Source organism: Coregonus lavaretus (genome assembly GCF_964263955.1).
Source record: "Coregonus lavaretus genome assembly, chromosome: 7".
In the NCBI taxonomy this organism is placed as follows: domain Eukaryota; kingdom Metazoa; phylum Chordata; class Actinopteri; order Salmoniformes; family Salmonidae; genus Coregonus; species Coregonus lavaretus.
Window position 1 is genome coordinate 51103501 of NC_139994.1, and position 13939 is coordinate 51117439.

At 43.2% G+C, this 13939-nt stretch overlaps 1 protein-coding gene across 4 annotated transcripts; it reads left to right on the top strand.

Moving 5' to 3' along the window:
- Positions 1 to 6729: 6729 nt before the first annotated feature.
- LOC311132777 (RNA-binding protein 4.1-like) lies at positions 6730 to 11695 on the top strand. 4 transcript variants are annotated; one of them, XR_014613542.1, is made up of 6 exons: positions 6735 to 6823; positions 7363 to 7790; positions 7909 to 8564; positions 10113 to 10209; positions 11283 to 11418; positions 11516 to 11695. XR_014613542.1 is itself a non-coding variant. In XM_084166095.1 (4 exons), exons 2-3 carry the CDS (start codon positions 7382 to 7384, stop codon positions 8538 to 8540), a joined length of 1041 nt encoding a protein of 346 aa, XP_084022221.1. In that variant the 5' UTR covers positions 6735 to 6823; positions 7363 to 7381; the 3' UTR covers positions 8541 to 8564; positions 8887 to 9696. The 4 variants fall into 4 exon arrangements, 1 of the variants encoding a protein (XP_084022221.1); XR_014613541.1 differs by having other exon boundaries at positions 6730 to 6823; positions 10113 to 11418; positions 11516 to 11669; XR_014613543.1 differs by lacking the exons at positions 11283 to 11418; positions 11516 to 11695 and adding an exon at positions 10999 to 11085.
- Positions 11696 to 13939: the final 2244 nt, after the last annotated feature.

Below are 13939 nucleotides of genomic sequence, written 5' to 3' on the forward strand. Positions count from 1 at the left end.
TTGATGGTGGACCATTCTTGATACACACAGGAAACTGTTGAGCATGAAAAATCCAGCAGCGATGCAGTTCTTGACACAAACCAATTCGCCTGGCACTTACTATCATATCCCGTTCAAAGGCACTTAAATATTTTGTCTTGCCCATTCACCCTCTGAATGGCACACATACACAATCCATGTCTCACTTGTCTCAAGGCTTAAAAATCCTTCTTTAACCTGTCTCCTCCCCTTCATCTACACTGATTGAAATGCACTGATTGAAATGGATTTAACAAGTGACATCAATAAGGGATCATAGCTTTCATCTAGATTCACCTGGTCAGTCTATGTCATTGAAAGAGCAGGTGTCCATAATGTTTTGTGCCAAGAGACCCCTTTTATTGGACAAGCTATGTTTTCAAAACTGTTGTGTTTACATTAATTCTGATTATTTCCAGGCGTACACAACATCCTGAAATATATGTATACTGAACAAAAATATAAACGCAACATGTAAAGTGTTGGTCCCATGTTTCATGAGCTGAAACAAAATAAAATGTCCATATAAACAAAAGCTTATTTCTCTCAAATGTTGTGCACAAATGTATTTACATCCCTGTTAGTGAGCATTTCTCATTTGCCAAGATAATCCATCCACCTGGCAGGTGTAGCATATCAAGAAGCTGATTAAACAGCATGATCATTAAACAGGTGCAACTTGTGCTGGGGACAATAAAAGGCCACTCTAAAAATGTGCCACAGAGGTCTAAGGATTTGAGGGAGCGTGCAGTTGGCATGCTGACTGCAGGAATGTCCACCAGAGCTGTTGCCAAAGAATTGAATGTTCATTTCTCTACCATAAGCCGCCTCCATCGTTTTAGAGAATTTGGCAGTACGTCCAACCGGCCTCACAACTGCAGACCACGTGTAACCACTCCAGCCCAGGACCTCCACATCCGACTTCTTCACCAGCAGGATCATCTGAGACCAGCCACCTGGACAGCTGATGAAACTGTGGGTTTGCACAACCGAATAATTTCTGCACAAACTGTCAGAAACCGTCTCAGGGAAGCTCATCTGCATGCTTGTCGTCCTCACAAGGGTCTTGACCAGTTCGGCGTCGTAAACGACTTCAGTGGACAAATGCTCACCTGCGATGGCCACTGGCCAAGTGTGCTCTTCATGGCATAAGCTACGGATACCCGGTTCCAACTGTACTGGGCAGATGGCAGATGGCGTCGTGTGGGCGAGCGGTTTGCTGATGTCAACTTTGTGAACAGAGTGCCCTATGGTGGCGGTGGGGTTATGTTATGGGCAGGCATAAGCTACGGACAACGAACACAATTGCATTTTATCAATGGCGATTTGAATGCACAGAGCTACCATGGCGAGATCCTGAGGCCCGTTGTTGTGTCATTCATCCGCCACCATCACCTCATGTTTCAGCATGATAATGCACGGCCCCATGTCGCAAGGATCTGTACACAATTTCTGGAAGCTGAAAATGTCCCAGTTCTTCCATGGCCTGAATACTCACCAGACATGTCACCCATTGAGCATGTCTGGGATGCTCTGGATCGATGTGTACGACAGCGTGTTCCAGTTCTCGCCAATATCCAGCAACTTTCCACAGCCATTGAAGAGCAGTGGGACAAGATTCTACAGGCCACAATCAACCGCCTGATTAACTCTATGCAAAAGAGATGTGTCGCGCTGCATGAGGCAAATGGTGGTCACACCAGATACTGACTAGTTTTCTGATCCACACCCCTACCTTTTTTTTAAAGGTATCTGTGACCAACAGATGCATATCTGTTTTCCCAGTCATGTGAAATCCATAGATTAGGGCCTAATTTATTTATTTAAATTGACTGATTTCCTTATATGAACTGTAACTCAGTAAAATCTTTGAAATTGTTGCATGTTGCGTTAATATTTTTGTTCAGTGTGGATATCTTTGTTAGAAAGAATACTGTATTTCCCTTGACGTAGTGATGCTGAATGTAAAAAAATGATAATACTTAACCCACTCTCCCCTATGACAATGCACATTTCACGAGTGATAGTGACACACACACACACACACACACACACAGGTTCCACCCACCACACAGATGCATTTGGTTGCCAGAGAGAACCTCAGGTATACACTAACCTGTGCTCACCTGAGATATCATTAGCTGTGTGTCGACCCATCCATCGACGTGAATTGGATTCTGTGTATCCAACCTTGTTTTCTGCATCTCCACCCCTCCGAGACACGGCGTAGACCTGACCATCACCATCACCTCCAGAAGCAGGTAGGCTGAGATGTATTTTGTGGTTCTTCGATGATAAGTATTTTTTTTACGATAAGTCAAATGTTATTTTTATGTCATAACTGAAAACAGACAATTACAATGTTTATGTACAATGTGAGGAATCGTTCAAGCAATTAGGAATGAAAAATGAGTGGGTTAAAAGCAATATCATTACCATTAATGTGGTTATATCATAATCAATATAGTATATCCGGTAATTTGTATGTGAAATAAATTATGGATGGCGTGTCTGCTTTTGAAATAATTACTTTATATTCAGCTCTAGAGCTGATGATAAGTTCTTAATAAGAGACTGAACACTGTCAAAGTAACTGCTAAAGTTATCATAGCAGACAATGTAACTGTGACATGAATTTCCTACGTCATTTGCAATAGATCAGAACACGAACCCTAGAGTTGACCCATTCTGTGAGTACCTAAACCAGTTTACCAACCAAACCACAATTGAACCACAACTTCAGATGTTTTGATTGCTCTGATAGACCAGTTCCCTAGTCTCTGAAATCCCAGACCTAGGGCAACGCATAAGAAACATCACTAGTGCATGCTGGAACATTGTTAATGTGGGAGGCAACTCGTCTGACTAGGTAGACTACCAATTCCTTAGAGATGAATTGAAGGGGAGGAGACGTGCTTCTGTTATTCTGTTTACTGTGAAAAGACCAGACCCACCCCTCTGAGCCGAGTAGACACATACTTCCTGACAACCAGCCTGCTACTAGAGTTGTAGCTCGTCATACCAACCAATAAACACCATTGTATTAGCTACTGACCTAATCCCTTTGGCAGTAGTGAAAGGAGATGTATTCTTTGTGACCTCAGAAGTTTAAAGTCCAGTAGTGATGATGTTGAATCTGTGTTATCTTAGCTGAATAACCTGATAACAAAAAGACAATGTAATAATTGTATATTGAATCAGCATGACTCATGTATACAGTGGGGAAAAAAAGTATTTAGTCAGCCACCAATTGTGCAAGTTCTCCCACTTAAAAAGATGAGAGAGGCCTGCAATTTTCATCATAGGTACACGTCAACTATGACAGACAAAATGAGAAAAATCCAGAAAATCACATTGTAGGATTTTTTATGAATTTATTTGCAAATTATGATGGAAAATAAGTATTTGGTCAATAACAAAAGTTTCTCAATACTTTGTTATATACCCTTTGTTGGCAATGACACAGGTCAAACGTTTTCTGTAAGTCTTCACAAGGTTTTCACACACTGTTGCTGGTATTTTGGCCCATTCCTCCATGCAGATCTCATTTAGAGCAGTGATGTTTTGGGGCTGTCGCTGGGCAACACGGACTTTCAACTCCCTCCAAAGATTTTCTTTGGGGTTGAGATCTGGAGACTGGCTAGGCCACTCCAGGACCTTGAAATGCTTCTTACGAAGCCACTCCTTCGTTGCCCGGGCAGTGTGTTTGGGATCATTGTCATGCTGAAAGACCCAGCCACGTTTCATCTTCAATGCCCTTGCTGATGGAAGGAGGTTTTCACTCAAAATCTCACGATACATGGCCCCATTCATTCTTTCCTTTACACGGATCAGTCGTCCTGGTCCCTTTGCAGAAAAACAGCCCCAAAGCATGATGTTTCCACCCCCATGCTTCACAGTAGGTATGGTGTTCTTTGGATGCAACTCAGGATTCTTTGTCCTCCAAACACGATGAGTTGAGTTTTTACCAAAAAGTTATATTTTGGTTCCATCTGACCATATGACATTCTCTTCTGGATCATCCAAATGCACTCTAGCAAACTTCAGACGGGCCTGGACATGTACTGGCTTAAGCAGGGGGACACGTCTTGCACTGCAGGATTTGAGTCCCTGGCGGCGTAGTGTGTTACTGATGGTAGGCTTTGTTACTTTGGTCCCAGCTCTCTGCAGGTCATTCACTAGGTTCCCCCGTGTGGTTCTGGGATTTTTGCTCACCGTTCTTGTGATCATTTTGACCCCACGGGGTGAGATCTTGCGTGGAGCCCCAGATCGAGGGAGATTATCAGTGGTCTTGTATGTCTTCCATTTCCTAATAATTGCTCCCACAGTTGATTTCTTCAAACCAAGCTGCTTACCTATTGCAGATTCAGTCTTCCCAGCCTGGTGCAGGTCTACAATTTTGTTTCGGGTGTCCTTTGACAGCTCTTTGGTCTTGGCCATAGTGGAGTTTGGAGTGTGACTGTTTGAGGTTGTGGACAGGTGTCTTTTATACTGATAACAAGTTCAAACAGGTGCCATTAATACAGGTAATGAGTGGAGGACAGAGGAGCCTCTTAAAGAAGAAGTTACAGGTCTGTGAGAGCCAGAAATCTTGCTTGTTTGTAGGTGACCAAATACTTATTTTCCACCATAATTTGCAAATAAATTCATTAAAAATCCTACAATGTGATTTTCTGGATTTTTTTTCTCTCAATTTGTCTGTCATAGTTGACGTGTACCTATGATGAAAATTACAGGCCTCTCTCATCTTTTTATGTGGGAGAACTTGCACAATTGATGGCTGACTAAATACTTTTTTCCCCCACTGTATATATTTATGTATATAATTTTTCAGTTCCTCATTTAACTCAAATCCATATTACCTGGGCAGATCTCTGGCAGTCCCTTTGCATTGTCCTCTGTATATCCATAGTGATGGCAGTCCAGCCCCAGCTGATGCCTGTAGTGAACATACAGCCAGGGATGTTTCGGTCCCCTGCTGACCTAAAGACTGAGGTGTGGAGCAGCAGCATCTTTGACTGTTGTGACGACATGAAGATCTGTGAGTGTATTTAGTGTGTGTCTGTGTGTATCCGTGTGTGTTTGTGTGTGCGTGTGTGTGCATGCGTGTGTGAGTAACTTTGTCTGTCTGTCTCTCCTGTCAGGTTGCTTGGGGTTCTGGTGCCCCTGCTGTCTGCGATGTCAGATCAGTACAGACTTTGGGGAGTGTTTCTGTCTCCCCCTGCTGGAAATTTTGTCCTGCTGGTTCCCAACTGCTTCTCTGGCCCTCCGGAGCACCATGAGGGAGAGATACCGCATCCAGGTAGAGTGAAACACCCCTGACATAACTCTTTGCTGATAAGGTGAATGCACCAATTTGTAAGTCGCTCTGGATAAGAGCGTCTGCTAAATGACATAAATGTAATATCGTAACATCTCCTATAATACAATTAACCAGTGCCTCATACACACAGAGCTGTCAGGTGATGCTAGACAAGATCAATAAACACACAATCATAATGACTGCCATAATAGGGCCAATGACCTATACTGTATCATTGAATAGGGCCAATAGAAGAGATGTGATCATGGGAATGAAAGCCACTGTATTCACATGATCTTACAAACAATAATCTGTTTAATTAATATCAGTCTCATATCCTCCCCACCACCGCCACCGCCTGTAGGGGACCATATGCAACGACTGCCTCATGGTCAACTGCTGCACCCCCTTTGCCTGGTGCCAGATGGCCCGCGAGCTGAAGTTACGTCAGCGCCCTCTCCTCCTCGTCAATGTCCCATCTGTCCAGATCAACATGCATCCCCCTCAATCCTTTTCTCACCCCTCTCACCCCTCTATGCCTCTACAGCCTATGCCTGTAGAAGTCTACTCCTCCGCACCACAATATAGCCAGCAGAAGCAATAAATAAATTAGGGGGTTGTGGATGTCGAGTGCTATCCTAGAATGTGAAACAGGCAGCACAGCCAGCCAACAGTGCATCACATAGATCTGTTTAAAAAAATTATAGGAAAGCAGACACTATTAGACAAATCATAACATTATCAGGAAATCATAACATTATCAGAATGATATTGATTACAATGAATGAATCAAAATATAAAAATCATTTGTGTTTTGTATAGGCTTGTTAGATGCTACCACTTGAAATTACACGATTAACACAACCATGCAACTATAGTATCTGATTCATGTACTGTACCAATTTTGTATTTTAGAGAATATTAATGTAAATAATAAAATCTTTTAACTTCAATTGTCTGAAAATGAATTATTTAGGTGTAGGTATACTGGGATGTGTTAGCACTTATTTGCATTGTTTAGCACTGAGCAACACATGGGTTGAAGAAATAAGAGCAAAGTTAAGTCCATTTACCGGAAGATTCATTTGAAAATCAAATTGTTGTGATCGGGCTAGTTCGTTTTGCATGGGCCGGTACCCCAGGTAGGTAGAGATTTCACTTAAGAACCAATGGAATGTTCTAAAATATGGATACTCCGCCTACCCGGAGCACCGGGCCACGCAAAATGAACTAGCCCACTTTTTTTCTCCTCTGTAAATGCATATATATTTTTTGCCAGTTTGTCCAATCAAACTGCGCATTTGACGGTGAATAATTTACGGGCAAGGCCATTCACCAATCAAACCTATCAGTGGGCGGGACATGTCGCATTTGTTCAGAAAACGGACGTGAGGTATTAAATCGGCGGCAGGCACCTCAAACGTTTGTTTGTGGACCGCCATTATACGCATAGAAGTAGGGTTGATATACGTTATCGTGTGTCGTCGTCCTAGTAGCAGTGAGGTGAGTTTGTGGAATCTTACTACGGCAATGTATTCGTTATTTCGAATTGTTTTATGCCAAATTAACTAGCTCAACTTGCTTTACGATAATTGTATTACATTAATTTTCCATTCTTATTTTGGTCGTTATATTGAACTAGCTATCTATCATAGCTAACGTACTTAGCTAGCTAACGTTAGCTAAGTTGGCTTGCTAACGTCGTTAGCCACCCAGTCAGTCGACGCTGAGATGGAGGAAGTCTTACTTACTTTCGATATTCCATAGCTAACTAACTAACCACTCCGCTTTCCAACTTTGCTTGCTAGACAACAGCTTGCCAGACTTTAGAAATGTGAACTTTGACATTGAACAAAGTTTGCTGCCTAACTAACATTCAGTAATTGTTGGGCCAGTTTAAATTACATTTCACTAGTTAGCTAGCTAACATTAGCTATATAACATTAACCAGTGCATTTCCTGTCAATGCCGCCCACTCACTTAGCGTCACGACTTCATTTGCAGCCAAACTGGTATATTGACATGCCTATCCTCTGTCACAGGCTCTGAGTTGACATAAAGATGGTGAAAATCTTTATTGGAAACCTCCCTAACGAGGTTGAAAAGGATGAGATCGAGGCTCTGTTTACTCAACATGGCACAGTGACAGAATGTGCAAAGTTCAAAAACTATGCCTTTGTCCACATGGATGACCGCAAGTCTGCCACTAAAGCCATCCGCAGCCTGCACCTCTTCAAGCTTCATGGCAGGCCAATCAATGTGGAGCCGAGCAGGGGGAAGAATCAGGGTCCAGTGAAACTTCACGTGGCCAATGTGGAGAAAGGCAGCGACGATGAGCTCCGCACTCTGTTTGAGGAGTATGGAACAGTGACAGAATGCGCCATCATAAAAAATTTCGCATTCATCCACATGTCCAACTCAGATGAGGCCAAGGATGCCATAAAAGGATTAGACAACACCGACTTCCAAGGTAAGAAAAATACCCTCATTAAGATTTACGATTGAACCATTGGAAAGTCCTGAAGTTAAATATGGACTTTAGTTTTGCATGTCACTGTCTGAGTGTTAATCAAGGTTTTCCTTTTTAGGCAAACGGATTCACGTTCAGATGTCAAAAAGCCGTCCCAGGGGGGAGGAAGAGGATTACGGCCCCCCACCAGATAGGGGTGGATACTGGCCTCCACCCCGTGGCTACCCCGGGGACAGGGGGCTGCCTGAGCCCCCTCATTACAGAGGTCGCATGTCAGGGGGATACCCCGGCCCCCCTCCACCACCACCTCCCCCTAGACGAGCCCCTTACCCCCCAGAGCGTTCTTATGAGCGCGAGAGAGAAAGCTATGGGGTGGTGGATTACTATGAGAAGTACAGAGCTCGGCCTGCCCCTTACGGTGGCCTTTCAGGCTATGGAGATGAAAGGCGCGTTGGCTCCATACCCCCTCCACCACCCCCTTCTGTCATGGTTAGGGAGCGCCTTACGGCCTCCTCCCTCAACCCGTACGAGCGTCGCCCCCTCCCCCCTCCGTCCTCCTACTATGCCCGTGATCGCAGTCCCATCAGAAGACCCCCTCCTCCCCCCATGCCCCCCGCGGGTAACGGCTACTCCTATGAGCGCTCTCGGCTCTCTCCTCTGTCCAGGCCAGCGATGTACAACCTACCACGTACCAGAGACCCCTATGCTGACAGGGTGCCTCTGCCGCCTCCTGCCCGCTACTCTTACTGAACCCACACTGGTGCTTGACTCAAGGTGAGATATCAGAAACAGGGTAGTACACTATGCAATTACGCTCCATATCTAGCTCACTTAAAACAATGGGGAGGGGAAGGTTTGAATTAGGGGTTAATCCTCATTGACGTTCAGTGTCTCGCTTAAAATACCAGACTAGAAAAGCTTCAAATGCATTGTTTCACCATATCATTAGCTTTTTACAAACTCTCCAAATCTGCTTCAACTGAACAATGTGAAATCGTAATATGCCTTTAAAGAATGCTGGAAGTTTTTACTGAACCTCAGCGCGTTCCTCCATGAGTAAAATGCGCTTGACTTGTGTGGTTTGCTCTCTTTCCAGGGTTAAATTATCCGACAAGATCGTCGTCTCCTGATGCACGTGGCACTATACCCCCCCCCCCTTCGTCTGTGGCGGATTGCGTTGCGTTCACCTGCGACTTACTGGAAGATACTCTATTGATTGCGGGCACCCATACAAAAAAAAACGCTTTTATGTCTACGGTTTCGTCCTCTTGCTTGAACTGTTTTACATTTGTTCTGCTTGATTTTATTGTTCGAGGTTCATAAACTGTTTGGGGCATAGGAGGAAGGCACTGTATTTTTGAGGTGTTATTCTATTTTGAAATGACGCAGTACTGCTAAGGGCTCTATATAGGCCTAAGACCCTAACGTTAAATTTCTTCCTTCATAACGTCATGTTCATGGATAAAAACCCTCTAAACTGTGATTCATGAAGGGACTATTTGAATGTTAATTAAATAGCAATCTATGTAATTTTGGTAAACATGAATGTTACGAAGATTCTGGAGATGTCTTTTAGATACTTAGAGCTGTATCTAGCTTAAGTTTGATTAATAAACAACACTCATTTGCATAATCAGTCCAACAACGTGTTAGTGTAACATCGCTTTAATTGGTGATCTTGGTTGTGGGTGGTACTTACCAGTATACAAGACGTTTTGCGACGCAACTGTTAGCGTAGTGATTTAACTTAACTACCTATGCAAATTTGATTTGTTAAGACATTGTGTTAAATTATATGCCGATTTACATACCTAGATACCCCAAAGCTGCGTTTATGTATGATTTTCTTTTCTTTACAGATGACATTTTGATTTCAAAGCTTTTTAATAAACAGATTTGAACTATATCGTCACTTTGAACTTCCCCATCTTTCCTCGTTATTATAGGCGCTTCATGACAATGCTCATTGCAGTCAGTGAAAGCCAATATGCACCAGCACTGTAACTTAATCTGGCATTTCGGTCCATTCTCCTGAAAAATACGCTTTTCAATGTTAACTTATATTTAAAGTAGTGGGGAATTTACCCTCTTTCCATCTTTTTACTTTGCGATGGCAAATGTATATTGTCTTACGATCTCTGAAAGCGCTTAATTTCACAATGTCACAGTTCCTATCTTTCAACCACTGCATACCCTACCATGTTCTTTACAATCATTCTCTCAAATATATGTAATGTTTTGGCTTAATGATCTAACTATGCCCTCTCCCATAATACATAGGACAATAACCCCAGGTATTCTTAGCACTTCTGCTTTTTGTAGGTTGTTAGAACCATGATCTGTGGATAGGTGTTGTGGACACAATCTAGGAGATGGCCGTGCTGTCTTATGCTGTGTCCTACAATGAGGACATGTGGAGGTAATGTTAAATTAAGGTCATTTTATACAGAAGTATGATTTATCATACTTTAAAGACGCTACACAGGATTCTGGCATTGTAATTTCAGAATTTCCATAATATCTGCAGTAATAGTGGAATGTTTCACTATTACTTACCCGCCAGTGTTGTGATTGGCTGTGCTATTCGCCTATTGATTTCTCCAGCTGAAGCGGCATCTGTTGTCAAAATGGGAAAGCTGTTCTGACTTTGGCAGTTTACCTAGTGGAAATCGCTCTGTCATTTGATGGTTGCTAAAATTCTACACGTCGCTCAATTTCGGTTTATGTGAGAAAACAAGCACTGAATAGTTAAGCGAATCATTGTACCATCTAAATTGCTGTGAAATATATTTTCAGAAACAAATGTAGTTTTGTTTGAAGCTGGTCTACCAGCTTCAAACAGCTGTAAAAACTATAACTTTTTGTTATTGAAAATATATTTCACAGCCATTTTAGATGGTACAAGTCAAACAGCTTTCCCATTTTGACAACTGATGCCGCTCCGGCAGGAGAAATCGATAGGCGAATGTCACAGCCAATCCTAACACTAGCGGGTAAGTAATACTCTGAAACACTATCATTTCACTATTAGCGCCAGATATATTATGGACATTTTCTGAAATTACAATGCAAAAATTTAAAACAACTAATCCTATGTTTATCACCTTTTAGCCCCATTGGATGACATACTTTTCCCATGCTTAGTATCTTTTGAATCCTTTTGTATCCAACTGATCCCCATCTTATTGCTCCCATCCCCCACGTCTAGGCCTCTTATGTTCTTTCCTTGCACAAGAGGTTGGTATGGAAGTGGAATTCTGCTAGAGAAGTATTGCGTTTATTATTTTAGCAGAATAGGGAAACCATGTAGGTGCCAGTAATGAAATGAGAAATGTTGGAATAAGTGTAATGTCGTTCATACTAAATATATAATTTATTTTTGTAATTGAATGGATGAACAGACTTTCCCAATGCTTAGCATGTCCTTTTTAATTATACTTGCCTTCTATTCAACTTATCATCATCCTATTTCTCCCATCTCTTCCCCTCTAGGCCACTGTCTTCTTTCCAGAGGTTGGTACAGAAGTGGACTTCTGCTCCTCTTGATATCCTGACACTTCTCTCCAGGGTTATGGGTGCCACCGCTACCAGATCAGTCCTTATGCAGGAGCTGCAATGGCCCATCATGGTCAGACATCTCTGTGCCATTTTGTGTGTCTTAGGTTTTATATTTCAATGGGAAAAAGTGAGCATTTTTTTGAAAGAAGTATGTCTTCTTTCTTCAGGAAGGACTTGGGCAGGCCCAGCTTGAAGAAAGAAGACTGTCTGACTGCTGCATAGTCATTTGCATTACTCTTCTTGAGTTGAGTGGCATCAGCGAACTGTCTTCCTCAATGCTCATCATTTCTATGTACTGTCACCATTAAAAAAACATGTCATAAATTGTGTATGACCATTTTTACTGGCACCATCAGTGTTTGATTTTGCTTGTATGCTCAACTGCAAAATGATTACCACTTAAAAGCACTGTATTTCATTTACCAATCCAACTGAAGTAATTATTTTTATGAACAAGTGATTTCCTTATTTCCTTTATAATGATTGAGTATGGACAAAATATCCTCTGTGTCCTTTGAGGCAGAGTTCACAAGATGATTTATATCCCAGCTGTTTGATGAGATCATGGGATGGGAAAGGGCTTCCAAATAGAGCACTGGGAAACTACAGAGGCATTGAAATGCAGAAGATGCCTGAGCAGTAATTTCCAGACATAAAAATACTCCATGCTTGCCCTGGGGGACCATGGATTGTGTTACTGTGAGCTTATTGGTCATGCTCCTGTCTGGGGTGTGGCCTAGTGTCTTGCTGAAGCCCCATTGATTGTGTGGCACTGGGAAGACCTGCACTGTGGCCCTACTCAGCCTCAACCCTGCCACTGGTTTGCCCTGGTGCCTCCCTACACCCTTTGAGACCCGGGTTCATGACTCTGGAATCTATACCTGTCAGGCGGCTGATGTAACCCTGGCTTGTTTGGAGGTGCAGGGAGAACTTGACAGTGAGGTTGGGGAAGGTGTTAGTGGAGGTGTTGCAATCGCTGTTGGGAACTTGGAGAGAGGATTGAGTGAGTCGGTGTATAGTTACATAGATGCTGGTAAGAAAGAAGATGCTATGATATTGATAGTACTTTGTTTCGATTTTGCTAGTCTCCCTGTGACAGAAGGAGTTGTAGTGTCATGTTACATCCACTGAGAAGTGCTATTTCCTAGCTTCCTCTATCCTTTACCAAGGTTGTGCTATGCACACTATGTGAGCACAGGAGAGGGGAAGCTCTTCCACGTGGGATGGTGCAGAGACATCTAGAGAGGAGGTTGCAAGGTTTCTCCATTGTCCGGTGCCCAGAGCTCATAATGACATATTGGCAGGACTGCCCGACCTCTCGTCGGCATGACGACGATGACATTCCCACTCTACTGCGGATGCTTCATCTGTCACTCCTGAAGCCTGTTGACTTCACTGCCTCCTTGGACATTGCTCATGTGTCCCTCTGTCTCTGTGTACAGGTGAGCTGATGGCCCTTTCCACTTCAGGGGCTCTTTAGTAAGGTCACATTAAGGGAGTGCTGTCAACACACCAATCAATCACAACACATCTATAATGGCTTATTCGAGAACATTATAATGTATAACTGGATATTTCAGAGCCCAGTAGCCACTGGTTATATCTCACTCTTATTTATTTATGTCCACCTCCCTGCCCACAGCCCTGTATACTGGGAACGAGATGCACAGCCTTCTCCAAAATAACAGAACCCACTCCCTGGATCTCTCACAAGAGGGAAACGGCTACCTCATCCACCGGTCCTCTCCGTCCAACTCTGGGGTTTACCTCTGTTTCCAGGAAGGGTGGCTGAGAGGGGGTTACCTCCTGCGGATAGATGAGCACAAGAGAGCCGACAGGACCAAGCCCAAGTCCAGATGAGCCATACCTGCCTCAGAGCTAGTTGTCCTTTGCCTGGCTACCCAGACTCCTTGCTCCGGCCAAACGGCATGCTACTTCTCTGCAAATTTCTGGATCTACAGTGCAATCGGAAAATATTCAGACCCCTTGACTTTTTCCACATTTTGTTACGTTACAGCCTTATTCTAAAATTGATTAACTTGTTTTTTCCCCTTATCAATCTACACACAATACCCCATAATGACAAAGCAAAAACAGGTTTTTAGAAATGTTTGCAAATTTATAAAAAATACTAATCTGAAATATAACATTTACATAAGTATTCAGACCCTTTACTCAGTACTTTGTTGAAGCACCTTTGGCAGAGATTACAGCCTCAAGTCTTCTTGGGTATGACGCTATAAGCTTGGCACCTATATTTGGGGAGTTTCTCCCATTCCTCTCTGCAGATGCTCTCAAGCAATGTAAGGTTGGATGGGGAGCGTTGCTGCACAGCTATTTTCAGGTCTCTCCAGAGATGTTCAATTGGGTTCAAGTCCGGGCTTTGGCTGGGCCACTCATGGACATTCAGAGACTTGTCCCGAAGCCACTCCTGCGTTGTCTTGGCTGTGTGCTTAGGGTCACTGTCCTGTTGGAAGGTGAACCTTCGCCCCCAGTCTGAGGTCCTGAGCGCTCTGGAACAGGTTTTCATCAAGGATCTCTCTGTACTTTGCTCCGTTCATCTTTGCCTCGATCCTGACTAGTCTCCCAGT